The sequence below is a fragment of the Crocodylus siamensis genome, chromosome 1 (assembly GCF_052110815.1).
Source record: "Crocodylus siamensis isolate JL-2025a chromosome 1, ASM5211081v1, whole genome shotgun sequence".
Classification (NCBI taxonomy): domain Eukaryota; kingdom Metazoa; phylum Chordata; order Crocodylia; family Crocodylidae; genus Crocodylus; species Crocodylus siamensis.
In genome coordinates this window covers 260,643,499-260,667,457 of record NC_143395.1, presented here as the reverse complement: position 1 = coordinate 260,667,457, position 23,959 = coordinate 260,643,499, and the positions used below count along the sequence as shown (strand labels likewise).

General features: G+C 43.1%; 1 protein-coding gene across 4 annotated transcripts in view; it reads left to right on the top strand.

The window, feature by feature from the left end:
* LOC149874441 (CD276 antigen homolog) overlaps window positions 1-23,514 on the top strand; it is a 59,848-nt gene extending 36,334 nt beyond the window's left edge. For 3 of the 4 annotated variants that reach the window (XM_090061714.1, XM_090061708.1, XM_090061720.1), the window contains 6 exons: window positions 4,030-4,113; window positions 4,546-4,598; window positions 10,444-10,785; window positions 12,060-12,095; window positions 19,043-19,182; window positions 19,708-23,514. In XM_090061714.1, the coding sequence (XP_089917840.1) occupies window positions 4,106-4,113; window positions 4,546-4,598; window positions 10,444-10,785; window positions 12,060-12,095; window positions 19,043-19,152 (549 nt within the window). In that variant the 5' untranslated portion in view covers window positions 4,030-4,105 and the 3' untranslated portion in view covers window positions 19,153-19,182; window positions 19,708-23,514. The remainder of the gene's footprint in view (window positions 1-4,029; window positions 4,114-4,545; window positions 4,599-10,443; window positions 10,786-12,059; window positions 12,096-19,042; window positions 19,183-19,707) is intronic. The other variant, XR_016444026.1, reaches the window with a different exon arrangement.
* Window positions 23,515-23,959: the final 445 nt, after the last annotated feature.

Here is a 23,959-nt window from a genome sequence, read left to right as displayed (position 1 = left end):
CAGCTGAGCAGGCCCATCCCCAACTGGCTGTCAGGCACATGCCCCCCAACCCCCTGCAGTCACCAGATCCTCCCCTATACACCACCCTAGCTAGGTGGCATGGCAGCCTGGGGGGCAGCAGGCAAGGGTGGAAAACAGAACCCCCTTGATCTGCCCATGGCTCCCTCTAGATGGGATCTTCATACTTCAGGGGGCTCTACAACACAGCCCGCCCCCAGCCCTGCAGGCTGGCTCAGTGATGGTCTGAGCCCCAGTCTCTCAGCTGTGTGGGTTGTCTGTTCTCCCCCGCTCCCCCCACCATTGACTGTAGCCGAGGGGCCTGGTCTGGTACAGGGATGGGGCTGAGACGATCACTGAGCTGCATTGCGGAGTGAGGAAGCTTTGCCGTGTGGGCCTCCAGTGTTGTGCAGACCCCAGGTCTGTTGCGAGGTTCCCTCTAAGCTGCACACATGTGACTGCACACAGTAAAAAATCTTGCCTCAAGCAGGGGCGGGGACTGGGGCAAAGTGCGACCACCTCTGTTTTCTTTAAAATGGACAAAAGGAAATATATGGTACTTTCTGATATAGCACAACACCCATGTGATGTGACATCTCAGTGATGTCTTGATATTGGAACGTAATTAGAGGAGGCATAAAACAAGCTCTGAAAAGGACTGACATCCTGAAGTCTCTCCCTCAGTGCACCTACATGGTCATAAATTCTTAGCAAGGGTCCTATATAAAGTGGAGTCCTTTACTGTGGGAATGGGAGGCTGTTCGCATGCTACGGTACACTCAGCAATCTTCAGCCTCATTGAGGGGCCTGCCACAGCTTGGGAAGAGGCTGTGATCTTCCCCAGGGCAGTGTTGCTTTTTCTATCATTCTAGGAAGGCCAATATTTTCCCTGCAGCCTCTGTAAAGCATCATCTTTATATTCATTGCATACAGACCCATCCCTTTACTGCATCTTCTAAGTTAAATGGACCGGACCATTTGGGAACAGACCAAAGCGGCACACACACGGACCTTTTACCTTAGAGCAGGAGTGGGCAATTATTTCAGGTGGAGGGTTGCTTACTGAGTTTTGGCAAGTCATTGAGGGCCGCATGACAGGCAGCGAGGGTCAGATAAATATTAATTTTCTAAATTTTTTAGGGGCCCTGAGGGCCGGAAAGAATGGCGGCTGCATCCGGCTTGCGGGCCTCATTTTGCCCACCCATGCCTTAGAGGGAATACTGCAGCATTCCCCCCTTGCTGGCCCCCGTGTGCCCTGCCAGCTGGGCTGAGGAGCAAATGCTTTGCTGCCTCTGGTCTGTGACAGCCTGGAGGTAGGAACAGCTGGCTCACTAACCCATCTGCCCTGTGAGGCAGGGTTAGCAGGGAGCTGGAAAGCATCCTGGGATGCTAAGGGACTGTGAGATAACTCAAATTGGGTGAGAATCTGGAACAGAAGTTTGATAGACTCTTGTAACCTAAATTGATTAAGTCTGATACTAGATTATTCCAGTTTTAAACCAGGTCCCACCATTTTGCAATTGGCCTGCATGCACTGAACTTCTGTTCTGTTACAGGTTTAAACTAGTTTCCAATCACTTTATACCAGTTTACGTGTTACTGGTGTCCCTGGCCAAAATGTCTTCTTTCAATTTAATTGATCTAGGAAACCATTTAAATTAAACTGGAATAAATATGGTTTAAACAACAATAAAAAGATCCATGCATCAGTTTGCACTGTCTTAGTTGAAACAGTGCAAAGCCAATTTAAGTTTAAAAAAAGTAAGAACTAGAAAGTACCTTTAGGTAGGCAACTAGACTACAAAGTGATGGATACCTTTCATGTGCTTAGGCTTGAGTAGGCCAGGGCTAACAGGTCTTAGTACTCCCAAATGTGGCTCCACTGTGCCAGTACCACCACCATACCCTGCCACCACAGCGCCATACCCAGTACCCCTCAACAGGCCTGCAGGAGGAAGGGCTGCCCCCCCAGCCCCAAATAATAGTTTCTCCTGCCACCACTGGAGAAGGCTTGCATTAGGAGGCTCCTTCTCTCTCATGAATATGAATAAACAAAATTGGGGAAAAGTCCCAAGAGGACTTTTCACAGAAGCAAACCAATTAGAGCTGTAAAGATTCAGAAAAAAGATAGCAAAAGCCCAGGCCTTAGAAATACACTGCCTTTGCATTATATGGCATGATAAATGGCAAGGTTGCCAAGTTTCAAAACTCACTGAAGTCATCAGGCTTTGGAAAAGTGCCTAGATGAAAAGAAAGAAAAATAAATGGCAACTGTTAAAACAGTACAATCTCCTGTAGACTGTACAGTTGTATCCATTCTAGCAGATCTTTTTGTTCTCAGGAGTCTGTTTTCTCAGCTGCTACTACCCTTTTGCAGGGACTTGCCTCCTGTAAAGTCCCTCCACAGGCACAGAATCACCACCATCCTTGGCCTGACCTCCCGTGGCTTGGTGCCTTTACCAAGACAACAGGGGGGGAAGAAAGGGCAAAATGCTCAGGGAACATTGTCCTTGTATTATTTTACATGTAAGGGAAGGCCATAGCATTCACAAACGGGAAGGCAGGCACAAGAATCCAACTATAAACATGCACAATAGGACATCCAAGATGGTTACAAACAACAGTCTAGGTCCACATACTCAGGATGGGGCTTAAGGAGAAAGGAATCCAGTCAGGAAAGCTGCCCAGCCCACACCTAACATGGACTTGCTTCCCCCATAACAAAACAGAACAAATGGCACTTGTATTCAGTGACTGTTAACAAGTTACTCATGTTGGGCACGAAGAGTTTTTTCAAGGCTGAGGAAGGAAGCTGCTCCACCCTCTCCGCACTTTCTGAGCTCCCCAGCTTACTTTGCCTTAAGGAGGGTGTCACAATCCCTAATTTAACTACTAACATTTTGCTTCAGCTTCAAACATTCTGCACCAAGGAACTTAGTTTCCCACGAGTCAGCTTTCCCTGCAACCCAGTCTATTGTCATGCAGAAGGGGTGGTGTAAGGTAAGTCAAAAAAGATTTGTGGATGGAATCAATCCCACTTTGCCTCTGAAAGATGAAAATGCTTCTCTCTCATAATTTGCCTCAGCTCTTTCTACTGCTGGCTTCCGCCTTCAGATCAGCCCAAGCAGCCACAAGAGACAGGTGACAGCCACAAGATTCAGGACAGAACATTGCAATAGTGAAGAATATATTCCAAGTACTAATGAAATGATGCATAGTTAGGGTTAGCAAAACAGAGGAGGGAGAATGGTAAAATCAAGCTGCTCCTACAACTCATCTTTGGAGCACAAGTACAAGAACACCAATACCAGTACCCGTTTGTTCACTACCTCTTTGGAGGTTTACTCTAAAGGCAATGTCTGCTCTTGGAAGTCACAGGCATTATTCACCAGCAGCAGCAGATGACAGTGTAGTTTGTGGCAGGCTTTGACCCCATGTCATTGACTCACCAATAACTGCTCCAGGGCCCTCCCTGCCCTAGCACCACTGAAGAACTACTATGCATCTAACATTTGCTCCCCCTTGAACCATAAAGGTCCGGGGGGGGAAGTGCGGCGTCTTCTCTTTGGTGGGGTTGCAACCACCTTGAGAAAGGAGGATTGGTCCAATTTAACCATTACAAAAATGGGAGGGGGAGGGGAAAGGGGAATATACTAGGGAGTTCCCTTAAACTGAAGCAGTTCATGCAGCTTTACCTGCACCTGCAGATGTGCAGCTGGTACAGCCCTTGGCAGTCATTTAGTCTGAGCAGCACGCTAAACATGGCGGTTAAACTCTAATCCCAGGTGGATGTCTCATAGGTAGCCCCATTATGGGCTGAAGATCCAAGCTTGGGCCTCTGGAGAGTTGTGAATCTTCCCCATGCTTTATGGTGCTAAAAGGTTAACACTCCTTCATTTTATTTGTAAGGGAAGGAGAGGAATCAAAACATAGTAGTATAGCAAATTATGATACCAAGAATTTCCTTCTCTCTCCTTTGACTTAAAGTCCTGACTGCAGAGAACATGTCTTTCTCACCTTGTTATTCCATAGAGGCAACACCATTCTCTGAGGAGGCACACATGGAGAAGTTAATGAAGTGAGAGATTTTGCAGCAACTGGTGCAAAAATGAAGAGGTAACCTAATAACCCTTTTGATGCATTGCAACTGGTCAGGTGGTGGAAGCATTTGCAGAGTTAGTTAAAAATAATAACAACAACACGTGGTGTTTCAGCTTTGATCAGACAAACACAACAAAGATAAACCAGACTGGGTGCACCAGATTTCCCCCCAACAACAAAATAAAACCCACAATGTGGGAAAGTTTAGGTCTAGAAAAAAAAACCATGCCCGACACCTTCCTCCCCACCCGCAACCCCAGTTGTAAAAGAATGCAACTGAGATTCTACGCTATGACATTTATAACAGTTTGTATAAGGATAATAGCAATATGCATGATGTAGGCTAGAGGCACAATTTAACAAGTATCAGATTTATTAGATTAACAAAGCAATTGTCCGAGTAGCAGAACCAAGACCATTCTAAATTTGTTTTCTCTTGTTACACAGGGCAGGTGTCCTTCACTTGATCACTTGCTTACTACTGTGGTTTGTACCTGGTGGTAAGTATACCACAACCTGCATTACTGAGTTTTGTATATGTACCCACAAAGTGCAGATTAACGTATTTTTGGTTCTCAGAGTATTGTTAAGGGTTCTGAATGTACATTTCATAGTCCAACGAAGTGCAGGGGATCAGGACCCGATGATCTGTAAGGTCCCTTCCAGCCCCTAACATCTATGAAACCATTCTTAATTGCACTCCATAGAATCAGCTCTTTAATGAGGAAACAGATCTAAGAGAAGATCTGGGAAAAGACAGGAGCATGCGGCACTTCAAAGATTAATTGATTAGATGCCACCCTACCGTGCCTTCAGACTAACATAGCTCTAACTACCTCTCTGATTATTTCAAGTGTTCACCATATCAAGTTATTGGACTCAGTAGAGGGAATAACAATGAAATATGAGTGCTTGAGCCAAAGGTCCCTGGCACTTCATAATTTATGACCCTATATAAATGCAGTGCATCATACTATTACAGGATTGAATTATTGGTAACAGCTAGGTGGCTGTTTGGAAGGCCTAACCCCAAACATGAAGAATTTAAACTTTAAAAAAATTGTTATCTGAAAGCTAATTGGCATATGAAGTAACTTTTCTGTTTGGAACAATTATAAAAAGGCTTGCCCCATTATTTTCCAAAGGCTTTGCAATAGGTCAGGGGAGGATTTCCTCATACAGGTTTGATCTGTGTCACCATGCTAAAAACACAATTCTAATTTTGAATGCACTTTGTCAGTCCCCATGTTGTGAGGCGAGAGCGTTTCTTTTGCCAAATAGATACCACCTTGATTGATGCATGGGTCATGGCAACCCACCATTAAGACACTGGAAAGTTCAATAAAACTTCTGATTCACTTTTCCTTTGAAGAAGTCTGAGTTCAGTTCTTCTGAATGAGGTGCTAAGCCTGCAGATACTCAGAAATGTCACATGTCCCATGTTACATTTAAGAGTAGCATATGGGCTTTTAGGGAACTGAGATATTACTAACCCTCTACATGACGCAACTTAAACAACCAAAGAGACAAGAAAGAAGTGCACTATGCACTACTTTTAGCACTGAAATGGATTGCTGTTTTGTCGTTTACTGCAGGTGTATTTTTTCTGCTTCACTAACCTCGTGAACTGTTAGACGCATTGCATCACAGCCTATTACATCCAAAAGGAACATTCAACATTGCTCATTTCTAAAACCTTTCCTCTCCCCACTTCCCATGCTTATAGTCATTTGCTTCCCCATTTTCTACTGGATTTTAAGCTTCTCAAAGAGTATAAACTATCATGATATGCATCTAAACAAACAGATACTATTTTTCTTAGTCAAGATTATTCGTCACATCTTCTGAAGTGAGACTTTTAGAGCCTGGTTTTACCATCCTTCACACTGACCAATATCCAAGCAATTCTGAAGCATCACTAGGAACGAAGCTCTTAAGTTCTTACTGTAAAAACCGCATAAGTTCTTACTGTAAAAACTGCAGGGGCCCAAAAATAATTACAAGATGTCCAAACAGTGAGACCAGCCTCCTCTGATGAAAGGTAGAACAGCTGTTTAGTATAAGGGATACAAGCTTTTAATTCTGTTGCAGTCAAATGCCCAATGGGGGTGGGGTAGAGGGTCAGTTAAGTTACTTGCTAGGTACACAAGAGCAATTCAGTGAAAAAATAGATGCTGCAGCTAAGCTAGACAAATAGGTACCTAACAAGAAAGGTCCTGCAAGAACATACAAATTGCCAATTTGAGAGATTTTGATGGAATACTTAAAGTTGCTTTGCATTGTCACACAATAGTGAACCAGAGGACATTCATGCAGTACTGTAATGCTTATGACAGAAGAGGAATCCCAGAGGATTATGCATCAGAATACATTAATAAAAGCATAACAAACTCATCTTCAACTTGACCCATTAAAGGTCTCACTAGTGTTAACAACAACAACTCTTTTTTAAAGAAGTAAGATTCTTATCTGGAAAAACTGCTGAATCCAAGTGTAAACACTATATCTCTACATCCACTGTTTCCAGGGTTGCAAGTGGTATACAATGTTTTTTGCATGTAGAGCAAAGAGGACAAGATGGAAAGGACGGGGATGAGAGAAAACTGTAGTCTAATAGGACACTACTCACCCCACCTCAGTGCCTCCAGCACTTCGCTACTGTCTGTTCCAGAATTCAGGGCAGAAGCACCATCTCTCTCTTGGCTATGAACTTCTCCAGTTTTATTCCTTCCAGGGGACAAAAGACCCAGAATAAGAGGGAAAAAACGAGGAACTCAAAATAGGATCCTTTGGAAAGTCTCTGGCAGGGTACCACTCTTTTACACAGACCCAATCTTTATCTAAGCAACGTTCAGGCAGTCTCTGAAGAAGTAGCCATCCTCTCGAAGGAGACTTGCCTACCAGCAAAACAGCCAAGATTCCTGGCTACAGTGAAGCTTTTCCTAGAGGAAAGCAAAAGCTAAACGCTCATCTTCCTGGTCAACACCCACCTGAGCACCTCTCTCTTAACCCTTTCTCTGACACCAACTGCAGGTGCAGCAGGGCAAAAGTGACTGGACCCCCTGCCTCCTATCATCCCTGTCCTAGCTAGTAAAGGGCTTGCACACTTGATGACAGGAGGAACAGCAATCAGGAAATGTTCAAGTTTGACTGACCTTTGCATGCATTTCTCATAACAAACACACCCATGAAAATTGTAATATATTAAAAAACTAGAAGACAAGGTTTAAAAAATTAATAGGATCAGGAATCAGACTGGGCAATTCCCCCTTTCATTTGTTAAACCCACTTAGCATAGTTTGTCTCAGCTTTGGACTGCATTTGCATTTGGGTGTGGAGATTCTTTTCTACAGTCTCTGCTTGAGTCCATCACCCTTAGAAAGCACCATATAGAAAGGACAGGATTTCACTCGCTCACACTCCTTCAGATATCCCCAAGGCAGAGGGCACATCCCTAAATACATAGACCTGCTAAAATCCCAGCCTTCTGGGGTTTTCATAGGTCCTATGAATAAATGTAACAAACAAAAACAGAGTGAACTATTCTGGACTCCCCCTTTCTACTCTGGGTCCTTTGGTTTATCGCAGCCCTACCTCAGAGAGACCCTAGCAAGAAGCAGTTCTCAAATGATCCAATAGTTCCTAACCTCAGTTCTCTCCTTCCTTGACTGCTGCATGCGTGTCCTCAGCCTAACACACCCTCTCCACCTGTCCCAGATGAGGTTAATGAAATTCCCAGGTGTTCATCGGCTCCTCTTCAGCCCCCAGTTAATCCCTTTGTGATCAATGAAGAGCAGGGATCCTGGTTTTCTCTTCTGATTTCAAAAAATCCCCAATTTTCAGATTAAAGTAACCCAAAATTGACCTTTTTCCATGATTAAAATGAAATGCCACTAGCATATATATTGGTGGCATTTCATTTTAATCACAGAAAAATGTGGATTTGGGGTAACTTTTTTTAATCTGAAAAATGGGGAATTTTTTTTAATCAGAGAAAACCAGAATCCCTGATGAAGAGAAATACAGCCCATCTTACTGGGTTTATGCAAGCTGTCTAGCCCTGATCATTACTTGGGGCTAAGCATGACTGTAATTAAAATGCCAGTGAGTAAGACAGCTGCTTGCTTTCTACAGCACCAGAGTCCATGTCAATCCTTACACAGACTGTTTCACAGAGAAGGTTTAACCTCTCTAACCAAAAGAGCGTCATTATCTTTAAACATGCAGGCTGTCTACAACAACAGCCTCTTCTTGCACTGAAAGACAGACTGTAGAAGGTTGTATATGTAAGTGATGAGGCCCCAATTCAGAAGTCTGTCCATCTTCAGCAAAATACTTGAGCACTTACTTATTTTAGGTAGACACTTGACTTCAGTCGGGCTGAGGCACATACTGAAATTAAGCACAGTGCTTGAATGCTTTGCTGAATAAAGCCAGATGTAAATCCCTACAGTCATTTTTTGCTGAATCAGAACTTGAGTCTGAGAAAAATGCAAATATTGAAGGCTTGACACCATCAAATGAAACGATGATGATGTATGGCTATGAACAGAGAGCACTGTTTCAGATTATGGATCTCAACAAGAAAAAACTAAGGATTTGTTTATATCTGAAAGTGAATTCAGGATAGTGTGTGGATTTAGAACATGACTAGTTGTTCCTAAATAACTGTGTAAACAATTCCCCAGCAGTAATAATTTAAAAAATGGCTACCTCACAGTATGGATGCAGAAGCCTTTGTAGGTGCCTAGGATGTAGCACAATTTTTTAAAGGCTGGTCACCTAGTTAGCTCTACTGACCTGGTTTTTTCTATTACTGATTCTCAAATGTGGTCATATCACTTCCAGATAAATAGCTGCAATGAACTCCAGTAGTGAGCAAACCAACAGATATTTATCAGGACAGTTAGCCCTTCCAGGGGCCATCAGTTGCCATAATCCTATTCAAACTGTAGGCCAGGCCCATGGAGAACAAGAAACTCAATCCCCTGTATCAAAAAGGAAGTGCAATAGCTATCTTTACCTTTTGTTAAAATTCGTACTATATCATAGAAAATAAGCCTGAAGACAGATATTTTCCAAATTTAGTAGCTAATAAAATTTATCAAGGATAATTCCATTAAAAAGTATAAGGCACCCAGGTGCTGCAATTAGTAGGAGATATAAAAATACCTCAGATAAACTTAGAAGGTACAGTAGATTCCTCTTATTGGGATCACTTTGGGACATGGTGACTTGATTCTATTAACCAGCTGATTCCATTAAAAGGAGACCCGTTTTTTTAAGACGACAGATACTCACTCCTCCTCTACAGTCCCCTGGCCTTCCTCAGGCCTCTCACAACCCCCCTCCAGTCCCCACAGCCCTGCTGGTGCCCCTTGCCCCCACCCATAGCCCCCTGGCCCACCAGCCCTGGAGGGGGGCCCCAGCTGCCAGGGATATGGGGCCAGGGGCCCAGCTCCACAGCCCCCTTCCCCTGGCAGGAAGCGACGGTTGCTGCACTGGAGCAAAGCCCAGCTCCCCACCTGCTGCTGCTCGCTGTGGGCTCGGGTCAGGGGGGTGGAGCCAGCTCCCCAGTGAGGCGCACAGTCCCGGAGAGGTAGGGGGGGAGCTACGCCCCTCAAATCTGTGTGTGGGGTGGGGGTAGGCATGGGCAGAGAGAGCAGTGATGTGGGATTGCAATCCTTAAAGCTACTGTGTACACAGGGGTTGCATTGCCAGGGAGCCTGGCACTCATCCCACTTCATGCTGGGGTCCCAGCCCTGCCCAACTCCATCCCTCCCTCCCTACAGGGGCTCAGTTCCCTGCCCCTTCCACCCCACCACACTTACCTGTGGGAGCTGCTCTCCAGGCTGCCTGGGGCCATGTGCATGTAAAGTACATGCCCATGGTGCCCCCTGCTTGACTGCCCTGTTCCTGCTCCCACCCAGCCCCCTGCAAGCTGGAACTCTGCCAGCCTTCAGAGGGCTCCTCACAAAGCTGCAAAATCCCCAGGCTTCTCCGGTAAACTGATCCTAAAATTCCAAAATTGTGATTCTAATATGAGTGATTTTTACATGTAATAATATACAACTGGTTTTGGTTTGCCCACGTTGATTCAAATAACCGGATGATTCTATTAACCAATGATTCTGTAAAGCGGATTCCACTGTATCTACTACTGTTGGCAGATAGCTTCTGTTTTCAAGGTGTCAGAAGTTGGTACACTACCATTACAGTCAGTGATAAATTTAAAGCAAAAATTCTGAGTGGTAAGAAATAGAAAGTTCAGGTGCTCAAAAGTTCTCAGGATTTTTCTCTTGACACTATCAACTTTTTTCACACTCAGCATTTTTATTATTACAGTGGTTCCTCAACCAACTTTGTGCCAAGCAATCAATGGAGACACTGCTATTCTGCCTTGTGCCAATCAGACATCTGAAAAACTAAACATGAAGAAGTATTCAGTATACTGGCAGGTTGAGTCATCGGTAGTGCATTTTTTTCATAATGGGGCAGAATCACTGAACAATCAGCTTAAAAGATATCAGAACAGAACCAGGCTCTTTCTGGATCAGCTGGAACATGGTAACTTTTCTCTAATACTCTCTCAAGTTCAGCATGGTGATGAAGCTGTGTATACCTGCATCTACAGAAATGGAGAGACCAGAGCAATAGGGAAGCATGCAGTTAGACTGAATGTCTCAGGTAAGACTATTAAGAGTTGAACTTAAAGGGAGGGAGTGAAGAGGGATGATTCTCCACTGAGCTTATTGTAATGATGGAATTGCATGTTGCTTGTGCTAGGGATGATTACAGTTTTTCAAATTTAAGTTCCTCCAAGTTTTAATCTCTCCAGTCTGTGATTTGATTGGAAGAATGAGATATGGGATGAGGAAGGCAGGATGGAGAACCTTTGGGAAGCTTCAGGGTTGCACATCTGCATAGCATCCAATGGTCTGAAGAAGGATCCCACCCACTTTCCCCTCTTTAATGACACTGACAAAAAAACATGCCTCAAACTTTTTCCAGAATTTGGAGATTGATATTTACAAATGCTACTGAGTACACCCTTTCCTTTTGCTACTGGAAGGCATGGAGAATAACAGTCAGTGAAGCAAGATTAGCTTGACCTGCATGGGCCAGAGAGAAAGCCCAGTGGAGTTGATGAAAAGACTCACTGATTTATTTATGAGTGCAGAAAAAGGGTCTGTATTCTTTCAGATTAATTATTAATTACCTTTGCACCTGTGACTTTATTAGAGTTGCTGAAAAGTAAAGAGAAAATCCATTGTACAGAAAAGGAGGCAGCAAGGTCAGTCTATCTCAATAGCTCATGGGACACAGACTTATTAAGTATGCAATAAAGATCTTTTCTTCTGTATGAAAATAAGTGAGGTCATGACAAATACTTGAATAATGCTGGCTACTTATACTGCATAAAGATTTAGTTTCTAGGAGCAGAGCTGGGAAAGATAATATTTTTTGGTAGCTGAATACAAAAATTGTGGGGGTGGAGGAGCTAACATTGGGAAAAACAAAATACAGTTGCTTCAGTGTTTTATATAACACGATACCTAGAATTTTTTCTTCAAAGATTATATAAACCATCCTAAAACTTATTTTTAATTAGATCCATTTTTCAAGGGAAAATGATGTTTTGAATTAAAAAATCTAAGTGTAATTTGGAAAGTCGCAAAATAAAACATTTTGCAATTTCTGTAGTGAGCCATTTTGTTTGTTGAAATGTAAAAATGAAATATGTTGAATTTTAAAACTATTTTATCCCATATCTTTGGCCAAACCTATATCAAAGTTGACCTTATTTTGTAAGCTGTTTTGCAATGTCCAAAAAAAGTCTGTTTATTGGCAAATATACAGTTCATCCAAAAAATCTTCCCAGCTCTATCTAGGAAACATGTTTCTTCATCTTGCTTACATATACATGACTGACTTGAATGTTGTTTTCTTTCAAATTCAAGATATCCAGCCAATAGAAGGAAATTCTCTTTACCTTGGTAAGTTATGCACTACTGAAAAAGCCATTGGGTACACTAGGGTTTCCTTCACCCCTTATTTGTATGACTCATTGTGAGCCCTTCTAAGCAAGGGAAGGCCCAATAAAGATTCAGTTTTGTCTGTCATTGGCAATACTCCGTACTGATCCCAACAAAATGCAGTTAGGAAGTACATGGGTTCAGCATGGGAAAAAAATCCTATTTGTCTCCTAGATGAGAACACATCTACCACTAGAATAGTCCAAACTCATAATAAAAAGAATTACAGTGCCAGCAGCCACTACTTCTTTTTTGTTGTTGTTGCTAATATGGCACACGTGTGTACACACAAGTTCAAGCAAATGGGCAGCCACTGGGGTTTTACAATGGACAAAAGAACTTCTCCATAAATACCCTTAGTTTGGATGAACTGTTAAATCAAAAGGTTTGGAAAGGCACTTTGGTAATATATTAATAGATGCTCTAATAATACTTAGGGCAGATGGCTTCATGTAAGTCCTTGCAAGAAAACCTGAAATGGTTTTCAGTTTTTCCTGATACAGTTCTGTAGTACAATGCAGCTGCTAAATTCTAAACTTATTTACCTTGTATAATTGGCTGCACTAGGGTCCTTTGTAGAAACTTCTTGATCATGTGAATTATGACCTCAGAATCTGAGTTATGCAGATACATTAGTTTTATAACAAGAAAATTAAATGCTTCAACCCTTGCATGTTTGTTTCCAAGTACTTCCAGAACATCAAAGACAAGACAGGGTGCTGAGTTTCTAGCATAGGAGAGCTAGTGGAGAGTAACTGTACCCTATATTCTTACACCCCCCTACCCCAAATAGCATGCACCTTCTTTTTTGAAAGACAGAAAGAAGAAAAAAATATATTTTCGTAAGCTATGGCTGCACAGAGCAGGGACAGGGCCTAATCTTTAACTGACTCACTTTCCCTTTCCTCCTTAACTAAAGCTGAAGCCTTAGCTGCTGCTGAAGATTAGTCTCCATGTGTGGATCTAAGATTTTAAAAAGAGATAAATAGTCTCCAGGGCTGTGAAATAGGAGGATAGAGGCCATGAGCAGCTAGCAGGCAGCAAAATTGCCCTAAAAAGGTTAACTTAATTAGAGGAATATCAAGACTATTCAAAGGAGAGATGATCTTTAATCATTAACACCTCTGGAGTGAAAAGCCATGAAACATTAAGTCAACTGATTTCCTCAGTTGCCTGGGTAGTAATACCACAGCTGCTGCACTGTGGAGCAGGAATCAAAGCAGGGTGCTTCTATCCTGGGCAGAAAATTAGCTTCCCTGTTTACTACACATACTCTAATTTGGAGATGCTGATTTAGGTAGAAAATGCATATTGCATGTTAGGAAACATGGTACATTAAGCAAATGTCCTCCAGTTCTGAGCTGTCTTCCTCAGTAAATTCTCTGCTTCCCATCCTAATTATGGCCTAAAGAAGGAGTGGCAAACTTGCAGCTTGGGCAACTAGTGTGTGTGCCATGCAACAGATAAGGAAGGGGACAGACACAGCAGATAGGGCAAGAAGTGGAAAGAGCAAGAGATCATACAGGGGAAGCAGAAAGCATAGCAACAGATTGGGAAGGGAGTTCAGAGCAGGAACCAGAAGAGAGAACAGGATGGCAGGCAGAAGAAAGGGAAAACGATTAGCGTGGCACTTGAGGATGATATGTGACTAATTTATGCCACATCTGCCAAAAGGGTTGGCCCCCACTGGCCTGAAGTATTGATGTTAGCTTTCCAGATTCCTAATTTGCTTCATAAAACTATTGCCTTTTGTGAGGTATGCTTACTGATTTATTTTAGATCAACAACATAGTCAATTCTGGAATCAGTAGCCCTGAACTTCTACAGCTGACAAAGCATGCACACATACCATGACATCACTGTCAGGCCACAGAAAAAGAGAGAACACCAAAATCTTAAACAAACGCAAAAAAATACATTGTTTTTTGGTCTCGTTAGAAGTAGCAGCTCTCAGCTTAGTAGGTCACTTGCAATAAGCATCTTTAAAATTGCAGGAAATGGCCCTCTCAAAATTTAAAAATCAGCAAAAACTACAAAATGCAAAGGTGCTCCTGACCCAACAGCCTCTCAGAGGACAATGGGGTAATTTCAAAGTGCTGATTTCATAGATTTCATAGACATCAGGGCTGGAAGGGACCTCGGGAGATCATCGAGTCCAGCCCCCTGCCCAAAGGGCAGGAAGTCAGCCGGGGTCATAGGAGCCCAGCAAGATAAGCATCCAATTTACTCTTGAAGGAGTTCAATGTAGGTGCTTGAACCACCTCCGCTGGCAGACTGTTCCAGACCTTGGGGGCTCAGACAGTAAAGAAATTCTTCTTTATGTCCAGCCTGAAACGGTCTTGCAGGAGTTTGTGACCGTTCAACCTCATCATCCCTTGGGGCGCTCTGGTGAACAAACGTTCCCCCAGATCCTGGTGGTCACCCCTGATAAACTTATAGGTGGCCATCAGATCACCCCTGAGCCTACGCTTTTCCAGGCTAAAGAGTCCCATGGCTCTCAGCCTGTCATCGTAAGATCTGTTTTCCTGACCTCTGATCATGCGCGTGGCTCTCCTCTGGACTCTCTCAAGCTTCTCCACATCCTTTTTGAATTGTGGAGCCCAAAACTGGACGCAGTACTCCAGCTGTGGCCTCACCAAGGCCGAGTACAAGGGGAGAATGACGTCCCGGGATTTGCTCGAGAAGCATCTATGGATGCAAGCCAGCATTTTGGTCACTTTATTAGCTGCAGCATCGCACTGCAGGCTCATGTTCATCTTGTGGTCAATGATGACCCCCAAGTCTCTTTCTTCTGTAGTGCTATCCAATGTAGCACTGCCGAGCCTATAAGGATGCTGCAGGTTTTTTCTCCCAAGGTGGAGAACTTTGCATTTTTCGGTGTTAAACACCATCAGGTTCTCGTCTGCCCATTTGCTGAGCTTGTCCAGGTCAGCCTGGATCACCCGCCTGTCTTCTGGCATGGATGCTTTGCCCCAAAGTTTGGTGTCATCGGCAAACTTGGCCAATCCACTCCTGACTCCAATGTCCACATCATTAATGAAAATGTTGAACAGTATGGGTCCAAGGACAGAGCTTTGAGGGACCCCACTGGTCACAGGGCACCACGATGAGTGACTGCCATCAATTACAACCCTCTGGGTCCAACCACGGAGCCAATTTCCCAGCCAGCGGATTGTGGTGGAGCCAAGGCCACAACTGGGCAGTTTGGCCAAGAGGTGATCATGGGATACCAGATCAAAAGCTTTTTTGAAGTCAAGATATATGGCATCAATCTCGTCTCCCTGGTCCAGGTGATAGGTCACCTGATCATAGAAGGAAATGAGATTGGTCAATCAAGACCTACCTGCAACAAACCCGTGCTGACTATCCCTTAGGATGTTAGCCTGGGCCAGTCCATCAAGGATGGCCTCCTTAATAAACTTTTCTAAGACCTTCCCCAGGATAGAAGTCAGGCTGATGGGCCTACAGTTGGCCGGATCCACTCTCCTCCCTTTCTTGAAGATCGGCACCACATTGGCCTTCTTCCAGTCTTCGGGCACTACACCAGAGCACCAAGAATTTTCAAAGATCCGTGCCAGGGGCTGGGCTATGATGCTCGCCAGCTCCTTGAGTACCCTGGGGTGCAGATTGTCAGGGCCGGCTGACTTGAAGGTATCCAGCTTCTCAAGATGTTCCTTAACGAGGTCAGCATTTATGGAGGGTAGGGGATCCCCATCACCCGGATCTCCCTGTCCCATAGCAGGCATGGGCATCCCACGGGACTGATGAAAGACTGATGCAAAGTACCTATTTAATAGGTTGGCTTTTTCCTGGGCGTCAGTTGCCAGTTGCCCCATCTGGTTTAGCAGGGGTCCAACGTTGCCCTTGCTTTTCCTCCGGCTCTCCACATATCTGAAAAAGGACTTTTTGTTGTCCTTGATGCTTGTAGCTAGTTGGAGTTCAGTTGCAGCCTTGGCTTTCCTGGTTTGCTCCCTGCAGGACCGGACCAGTGCAGAAGAATCCTCCTTGGAGGTGAATCCCATCCTCCATCCTTTGTAGGCTTTCCTTTTTAGCCACAGGAGGTCCGCTAGGTCCCTGGAGAGCCAGGAGGGCTGCTGTGCCTTCTTGCTGCCTTTCCTCCGTGTTGGAATAGATTTAGCTTGTGCATTGAGCATTGCTTCCTTGAGAAGCAACCACTCTTCTTGAACTCCCATCACCCTGGGGTCATGGTCCCTAAGGGCCTGACCGACAAGCCTCTTGAGCTTGTCAAAGTTGGCTTTTCTGAAGTCAAGGACTTCTGTGTTGCTGACTGACTTGCCAGCTTTACGGCGGATGGTGAAGGTGATCAGCTCGTGGTCGCTGTCACCCAGCTTCCCATCGATCACTAGGATGCCGATTAGGTCGTCCCCCATAGCCAGTACCAGGTCGAGCAGCGCTTTGCCTCTCGTTGGCCCATAGACTTCTTGAGTCAGGTAGAGGTCATCCACGCACAAGAGAAAGCTTTGCGACCGCTCGGATTTTGCTGAGTGATCTTCCCACGAAATGTCCGGGTAATTGAAGTCACCCATGACAACAAAGGTCCTGGAGCAAGCGGCCTCAGTCAGTTCCCGGGCGAACTCCTGGTCAAGCTCAGGACTTTGAGTGGGAGGTCTGCAGTAGACTCCCACCGTTGTGTCCCCTGTGCCGTATTCCCCACGAATTTTTACCCAGAGGGTCTCTAGCTGTCCATGCCAGTCGCCAACATCAGCTTGCAGGGACATGTAGCTTTCCTTCACATAGAGAGCTACACCCCCGCCCCTTTTATCAACACGATCCCTCCTGTACTGGGTATAGCCCTCTATACCCGTGGTCCAGTCATGGGTGGAGTCCCACCAGGTCTCCGTTATCCCAATGACGTCATAATTCTTTGCACTGAGCAGGAGGACAAGCTCCTGCTGCTTGTTGCCCAGGCTCCTGGCATTAGTGTACAGGCAGGCAAGTGTCCCCTTCATCTTTAATGTTGCTCCTGACCTTCAACTAAGATACAAAGTTACGAGACCAAAAAAATAAATAAATAAGCAGCTAAGCCAACAAGACCTCTCTTGCCAGTTACATTCCACATGAATTATGACGAGTCACCCAGGGGTCAAATTCATTTAACAGGAAGGGAAGATTTCTTGGCAACAGCAAAACTAAGATACAGAAACAGGGAGGAAGAAGAGTAGAAGTTCATGCTCATATTCCTTTATTTAAAAGGAGAAATATGTAATAGAGCTGGTCAAAAAAAGTCCTGACAATTTCTCCTCCTCCTCCAAAACAGAAGCATTTTTTTTTTCAGATAGATTTTTTTTTTTGTGAGAAAATTTTGGTATTTTGTAACAAAGTCTCTAAATAAATAAATAAAGCTTAGCAATTGTCTCCGATCAACAGTACACGGTATCAAGTTTTATGGCAGAAGCCTGAAATGTCAAAAGAAAGTTGAGACAATACAAATAAAATTCCTGAAAAATGTTGATGAGTACAGAAAAAAGTTCATTCACTGGCTTCAATTTTTATATTTCCATCAATCACAATTAGCCCTATTTGCTGAAGCCTGTCTGGCATTTGTACTCTTTCCGGGAACCACCTAGTATAGTGAGATGCCTGATAAGAACCACAAAGGCACCCTATGTGTTCATATGCCTGTACTTTTACTTTAGTTACCAAAAGAGTTCAGGCAGCTATTCACTGTTTCATGTGGGGGAAGAGGCCATAATCAAATCAAAACAAACACATACCTCCCCCACTCCAAAACATCCTTTTGTTTTTCTTTTATCATTTTTTTAAACTCTCCAAGATCCTCTTCTATTCCTAGGATGGTTGTATTGCCACTTTTGGGCTCAGAGGACAGCCTTTGTAGTCTAATAACAACTTGCTTTAAGCTCCAGTCTGGATAGAAAACTCATTACAATCTTATACCTACACACTAAAGATATATTGAGGATAAGCAGAAATTAAAGAGTTGTACACAGTATGTTTGTACATAATATGTCTTCTGGGAAGGGGATGGGGAAAAAGAACAAACTGTATCTGACAGTTGTAAGTCATGTTACTTAACACACTATTTTGAGGTCCTTTGATACTATAGCCACAAGATCAGCGTATAAATCTATATAGAATACAGCTTGGTCTTTACAGAGAAGGTCTACGACTTAAGTGGGATAGGGTAAATGCCTTTATCCTCTGGAATTTGTTTTTAAAATGTGCTTTTTGAGGACTGTAAATAGAAGTACTTGATCTGGGACCCTAAGCAGAGAGAGGCCATTTGTGCATTTTATATTTTTTTTGTTTTAGTTAATGTTAGCCCATTAAAGTATAAACAAATATTACTGGTGTGGAAGTGGAGAACACTTTACTGTATATTAAAAAAATCCAAAGCATAAAGAAATTACCACAACAAATGTGCTTTATACATTTATATATGTTGTCTTCTACATCAGTCTTATGGAGGGAAAAAAGCTTCTGCTGGAGTCCTATATGCTGTATCTTTACTGATGAACTCCAAAAGCTGTATGGAATTTTTCAAATGAGTTAAAATGCAGATGAGCATGCAAACTTTAAAAAAAAAACCTCCCTTCATAAAAAATAGCTGTTTCAAATTAACAGTGATTTTTTTCTATCAAGTACTTATTTTTAAGAGCTGTTATTAAACACCCGTTTGTATTTTCGGAGGGAAACTATCCCTACTATTCAAGAATGACTAGCTTTGTCCAGAATAACTGAATCCAGAACTACTACAATATACTTCCAGTACCTAGGCAGCAAAGGAGCAGGCTGTTGACCTTATTTGTATTTCTCCATCTGACACGAATCTGAACTAAAAAGGGGGCAAACATCTTAAGTCCTAGGAAGTCTTTAAGTAGGGAATTATTGACTACTGATTGTACACACACTTTTTTTTTTGCTCTTAGGTCAACCTTTGCATCATCGTAATTGCAGCAGCAATGCAAAGGACTCAGATATGTTTGCTTTTTCTCTTCGCTTCCTGGTGGTAATAGTGGCTTGGATTTTACGACTGTGAATACAAACTTTCATCTTCAACGTTCTCCCAGTGAGTGACTTCAAACTGAACCCTTCTGTGTGGGTGACTATCACTGTTCCAGAAGCCACAAATGAGGCATTGATACTTGAGAAAAAGGTCAAACTTTAGGCACCTGCATCCATATTTTGGTGCTCAAACAAGGGGCCTGAATCTTCAGAGACAGCAAGCATTAGAGATTATGAGCATGGCTTTTCTTTCACCCATATTTGGGAGCCTAACTTTAGCCAATCCGCATGTGAAAAAATTGGTAATGGTAATTCACTTGTGCTTTTGTTGTAATTACTATTTCAAATTACTGAGTCTTACAACACTGTCACATTATAAATTTTTTCCTTACTGTGGTTATTTTGCATAAGATTCCATATGTTTCGCAAAGAGAGAAATGAAAGAGTAGAAAAGGTAGCTGCTCTGCATGTCAGATAAAAAAGTGGAAGTAGCAGAGTTGGTTGCGAAAATCAAGAGTGGAAACACTGTCAAAGGAAATTTTGAGGCTGTACAATTGTAGCTCATATTTCTACTCTTTTATGTGTCTAGGTTATCTATGATCCCTCCTTCTCCTTCAAAAAGAAATACTCTATTCACGCAATATGAAGAGAAGTGATGGTGGAAGGCAATGAAACATTTAAAGCAAGTAAGTGCAGAGGAAGAGAATCCCACCAACAGATCCGCCAGACTTTAAGAGACGTAACCTGGCATTTTCACCCCCTCTTCCTCATAGAACATAAGTTAAATACAACCAGTTGACAAAAGTCTGAAGTTCTACATGGTCTGGACGCAAGCAATCCCATGACCATCAACACCTGGTTACTAATTCATATATGATGTATTTAAACAAACAAAACAGGAATACAGAATGATTTAAGTGTCTGCAGTTTAGGAATGGTAATTGTTGTCTGAATTGGACTGATCTGTTCTTTGGAATGCTCCATGCAGGAAACTAAAGAGGATATCTCTCCATGTTTAAGGTCGAAATTAACTTCCTATTGATTAACTTCCTATTTGGAGCTGGACTGTTCTCAATGGTGGCAGATGACAGAACAAAGACCAATGGTCTCAAGTTGCAGCAAGGGAAGTTTAGGTTAGATATTAGGAAGAACTTTCTCAAGAGAAGGGTAGTAAAGCACTGGTACAGGGTACCTAAAGAGATTGTGGACTCTCCATCCTTGGAGGTTTCTAAGACCCAGCTAGACAAAGCCTTGGCTGGGATGATATAGGTAGGGATGATCCTGCTTTGAGCGGGGGCATGGACTAGATGACCCCAGAGATCCCTTTCAATCCTAATTTTCTATGATTCTATAATATCAAGAAAAATGCATAACCTGTAGGACAGCTTGCTACCATCATGACTGCAGTGCTGGATGATTTCTCACCAAGGTTGGAGTAAAGTCAGAGCATCTCAGAGGGAAGGAAAAGTAGCTCACAAGAATGTACTGTGAGTAGCTTAGTTTTGGATGAAGTCATTCTACACTTCTTTACAAACAAGACACAGCTGTACTTGCTGGAAAGGAAAAAAAGGAAACAAGAGACCTGCTGCTCCTTCCTGCAGCCTTTGAAATGAATGAGATCTTCAGTGGACAGAGACAGATACCCCTAGTGTGGGGAAAAAGCTCACGAAAATCTCTGCACCTGAGTCACTGCTGGAGTCAAACCGAGCCAGTATGTACATAGACTGAAATGATAGAGGAGTAGTTGGGTATAGAGGCTATGTATTGATTTAACAGAAAGATTCATTTTAAAATATGTACATATTTGAAAAGTCTTCTATTGTCTTATCTTCCACAAGTTGTTTGTTGTCATAAAGCATAAGCTCTTCAAAAAAGAAGCTAGCCTTCTACTAGAAGGTAAATAATAAATAATGCAGTCACATGCCATACCAGCTCTTCTCTGGCAATCTCATCAGTTTCCGTAGAACTTAAGACCTGTTAAAAAACACCACCTACCTCTTCTGGGTGTAAACATAACCTTCAAAAGTGGAACCACTTCAGGACAGTCTTCCTGTGTCTGCTAGCATACAAACCACAACTCAGAGGTGTGGGCTGCTGGCTTTCACCTCAACAATCACGTGCCATGTGGCAATATCTTAAAGGTCAAGCTCTTTAAAAAAACATTCAGTGCAAGAACATAAAACGTGACACCCCCCCCCTCCCCCAATGCAGATGCAATTAGTATCATTTTGTACTTGTACGGGTTGCTTGGGCAAGCAAATAGACAGACACCTAAACAGTGGTTTGCCTGTATAATCTACCATGCAATCATAACAGCCTGAGCAAAGTGTAGACAATACAAAGCTGCAAGAGTTTATGAAGCTAAGGGGAGCCCTTCCCTTTTCTTTCTTAAAATTATCCCAAAGCATTGGCTTTGCTAATTACTTATCTTCTGATAATAGACTGCCAATGTCTTCTGGCTCCACAGGCTGCAATTTTGGGATGCTACAGTACCATTCCTAGTTTTTCTTCAACACTATGTTGTAGCCAGGGTTTGAATTACACTTTGACTCTTGCGGGGGGGGGCAGGGAACAAAAAAAAAGGGCTGCCCATCACAATGCCCTAATAAAATCGGAGACCCCTCCCAGGTTATGATTTTCAAATCTTACTGGGGGGTTCTCATCTCTTATGGGGGGGGGCTCAGCATAATTCAAACCTGTTGTAGCCTGTCTCTGGACCAGCATGGCTACATCACTCCTACACTAAGAGACCCTTGTACATTTTTCTGGTAACAAGTCGCTAAGGGGTGCGTAGATTTCATAGACATTAAGGCTGGAAGGGACCTCAGAAGATCAAGTCTAGCCCCCTGCCCCAGGGGCAGGAAGTCAGCTAGGGTCAAAGGATCCCAGGAAGATAGGCATCCAAATGTTTCTTAAAAGAATCCAAAGTGGGTGCTTGCACCACCTCTGGCGGCAGTCTGTTCCAGGCCTTTGGGGCTTGGACAGTAAAGAAGTTTTTCCTTATGTCCAGCCTGAAACTGTCTTGGAGGAATTTGAGGCCATTTGACCTTGTCATTCCTTGGGGCGCTCTGGTGAACAGGCATTCCCCCAGATCCTGATGTACAGCCCTTATATACTTATAGGCAGCCACCAAGTTCCCCCTAAGCCTGTGCTTTTCCAGGCTGAAGAGTCCCGTAGCTCTCAGCCTTTCATCATAGGACCTGTTCTCCTGCCCTCTGATCATACACATGGCTCTCCTCTGTACTCTCTCAAGCTTTTCCACATCCTTTTTCAATTGTGGAGCCCAGAATTGGATGCAGTACTCCAGCTGTAGCCTCCCCAAGGGCGAGTACAGTAGGAGGATGACGTCCTGAGATTTGCTAGAGTTTTGCTCATTTTGCCAGCTCCAACATCACATTGGTGGCTTATATTCATCTTGCGGTCAGTCATGGCCCCCAAGTCCCTTTTGGCCGTGGTGCTAGCAAGCGTAGCACTGCCGAGCCTATAAGCGTGCTGTGGGTTTTTTTCCCCTGAAGTGGAGTACCTTGCATTTTTCAGTGTTGAACAGCATCAGGTTTTCATCCGTCTATTTTCTGAGCCTGTCAAGGTCAGCCTGGATCACCAGCCTATCCTCTGGCATGGATGCTTTATACCAAAGTTTGGTGTCAACGGCGAACTTGGCCAGTCCGCTTCTGACACCAATGTCCACATCATTAATAAAGATATTAAAGAGTAAAGGCCCAAGGATGGAGCCTTTGGGGACCCCACCTCCCCTTATGACTTTAATCATTGTAAAATGCAAATGAACATAACTATCGCCAAATAGCAGTTCATTTTCTTAGCTTTTACATTATTCTATTTGAAAGAAATTTGCCTATTATAACTAAACGGTCACCAGAGACTTAAGTTTCATTGTGACGTGTAAAGAGTAATGCATAAAATGCACTAGCACAAAGTTAATGCAATTATACATCAAAGTGTGGGATTTTCATCATTATTTGAGAACAAACTGAGGTCATCAGCATATGCAATTCTCTCTTTTTGCAATTACCATCCAAGCCAAGCAAGTGAACTGGAAAGTTTTAAAAACAGATATTAAAAAAAAGTGGAAAAACACACACAGTGACTAATCTCAAACCATAGCCTTGTTCCATTTGGTTTTACTTCCGGAACCGTTTTAAGCTCTTCCCATTTCTTCCTACAGCAGATTACTTCCGCTTACAGGATTGTGACAACCCAAGCTATCATGGGAAAAATGACTTAAATGTAACTTCCTTAATTCTGCAAGAGGATTAACAGCAAAATATATGACCTTCTTTTCAGCCAATGGAGACCTTTGAAGGGGGAAAAAAACAGAGACTGGGAATCAAACCAAAGACCTCTATGTATCCGTAGTAATAAAAAAATGCACTTTTTAAATGTGGGATCTGCCTTCAGATGGCTGCTAGGGTGTTTTGTTTTGTTTTGTCTTTTTTACTTAAGTAACGTTCGTTTCTATTTTTTCTTAATGTGTTGCTTTTTGGACACTTATGTAAGAGTTGCACATCTGAAAAATAGCTGACCTTTAGTTGAAGAAAATCTCTGTCCTGGAAGACTGTTCAGAAAGTGCCCCCTGCTGGTAAACATTCTGAAAATGGTTTTCACACTACAAACTAGAGAGAAAAAAATGAGAGGAACCCTCCCTCCATCCTTACTCTCATTTCTACTTTAAGAAGCAAAGCGCAGTTCCCAAATATGGAACTAAGGCATGCCAAAGTTTCTAAATGCAAATAAAATGTTATCCATGGGCTCAGGCTGGCATACATTCTCCAAGAAAACATGATGAACATTCATGCAGGACATATGCAGAAAATGCATGCTAA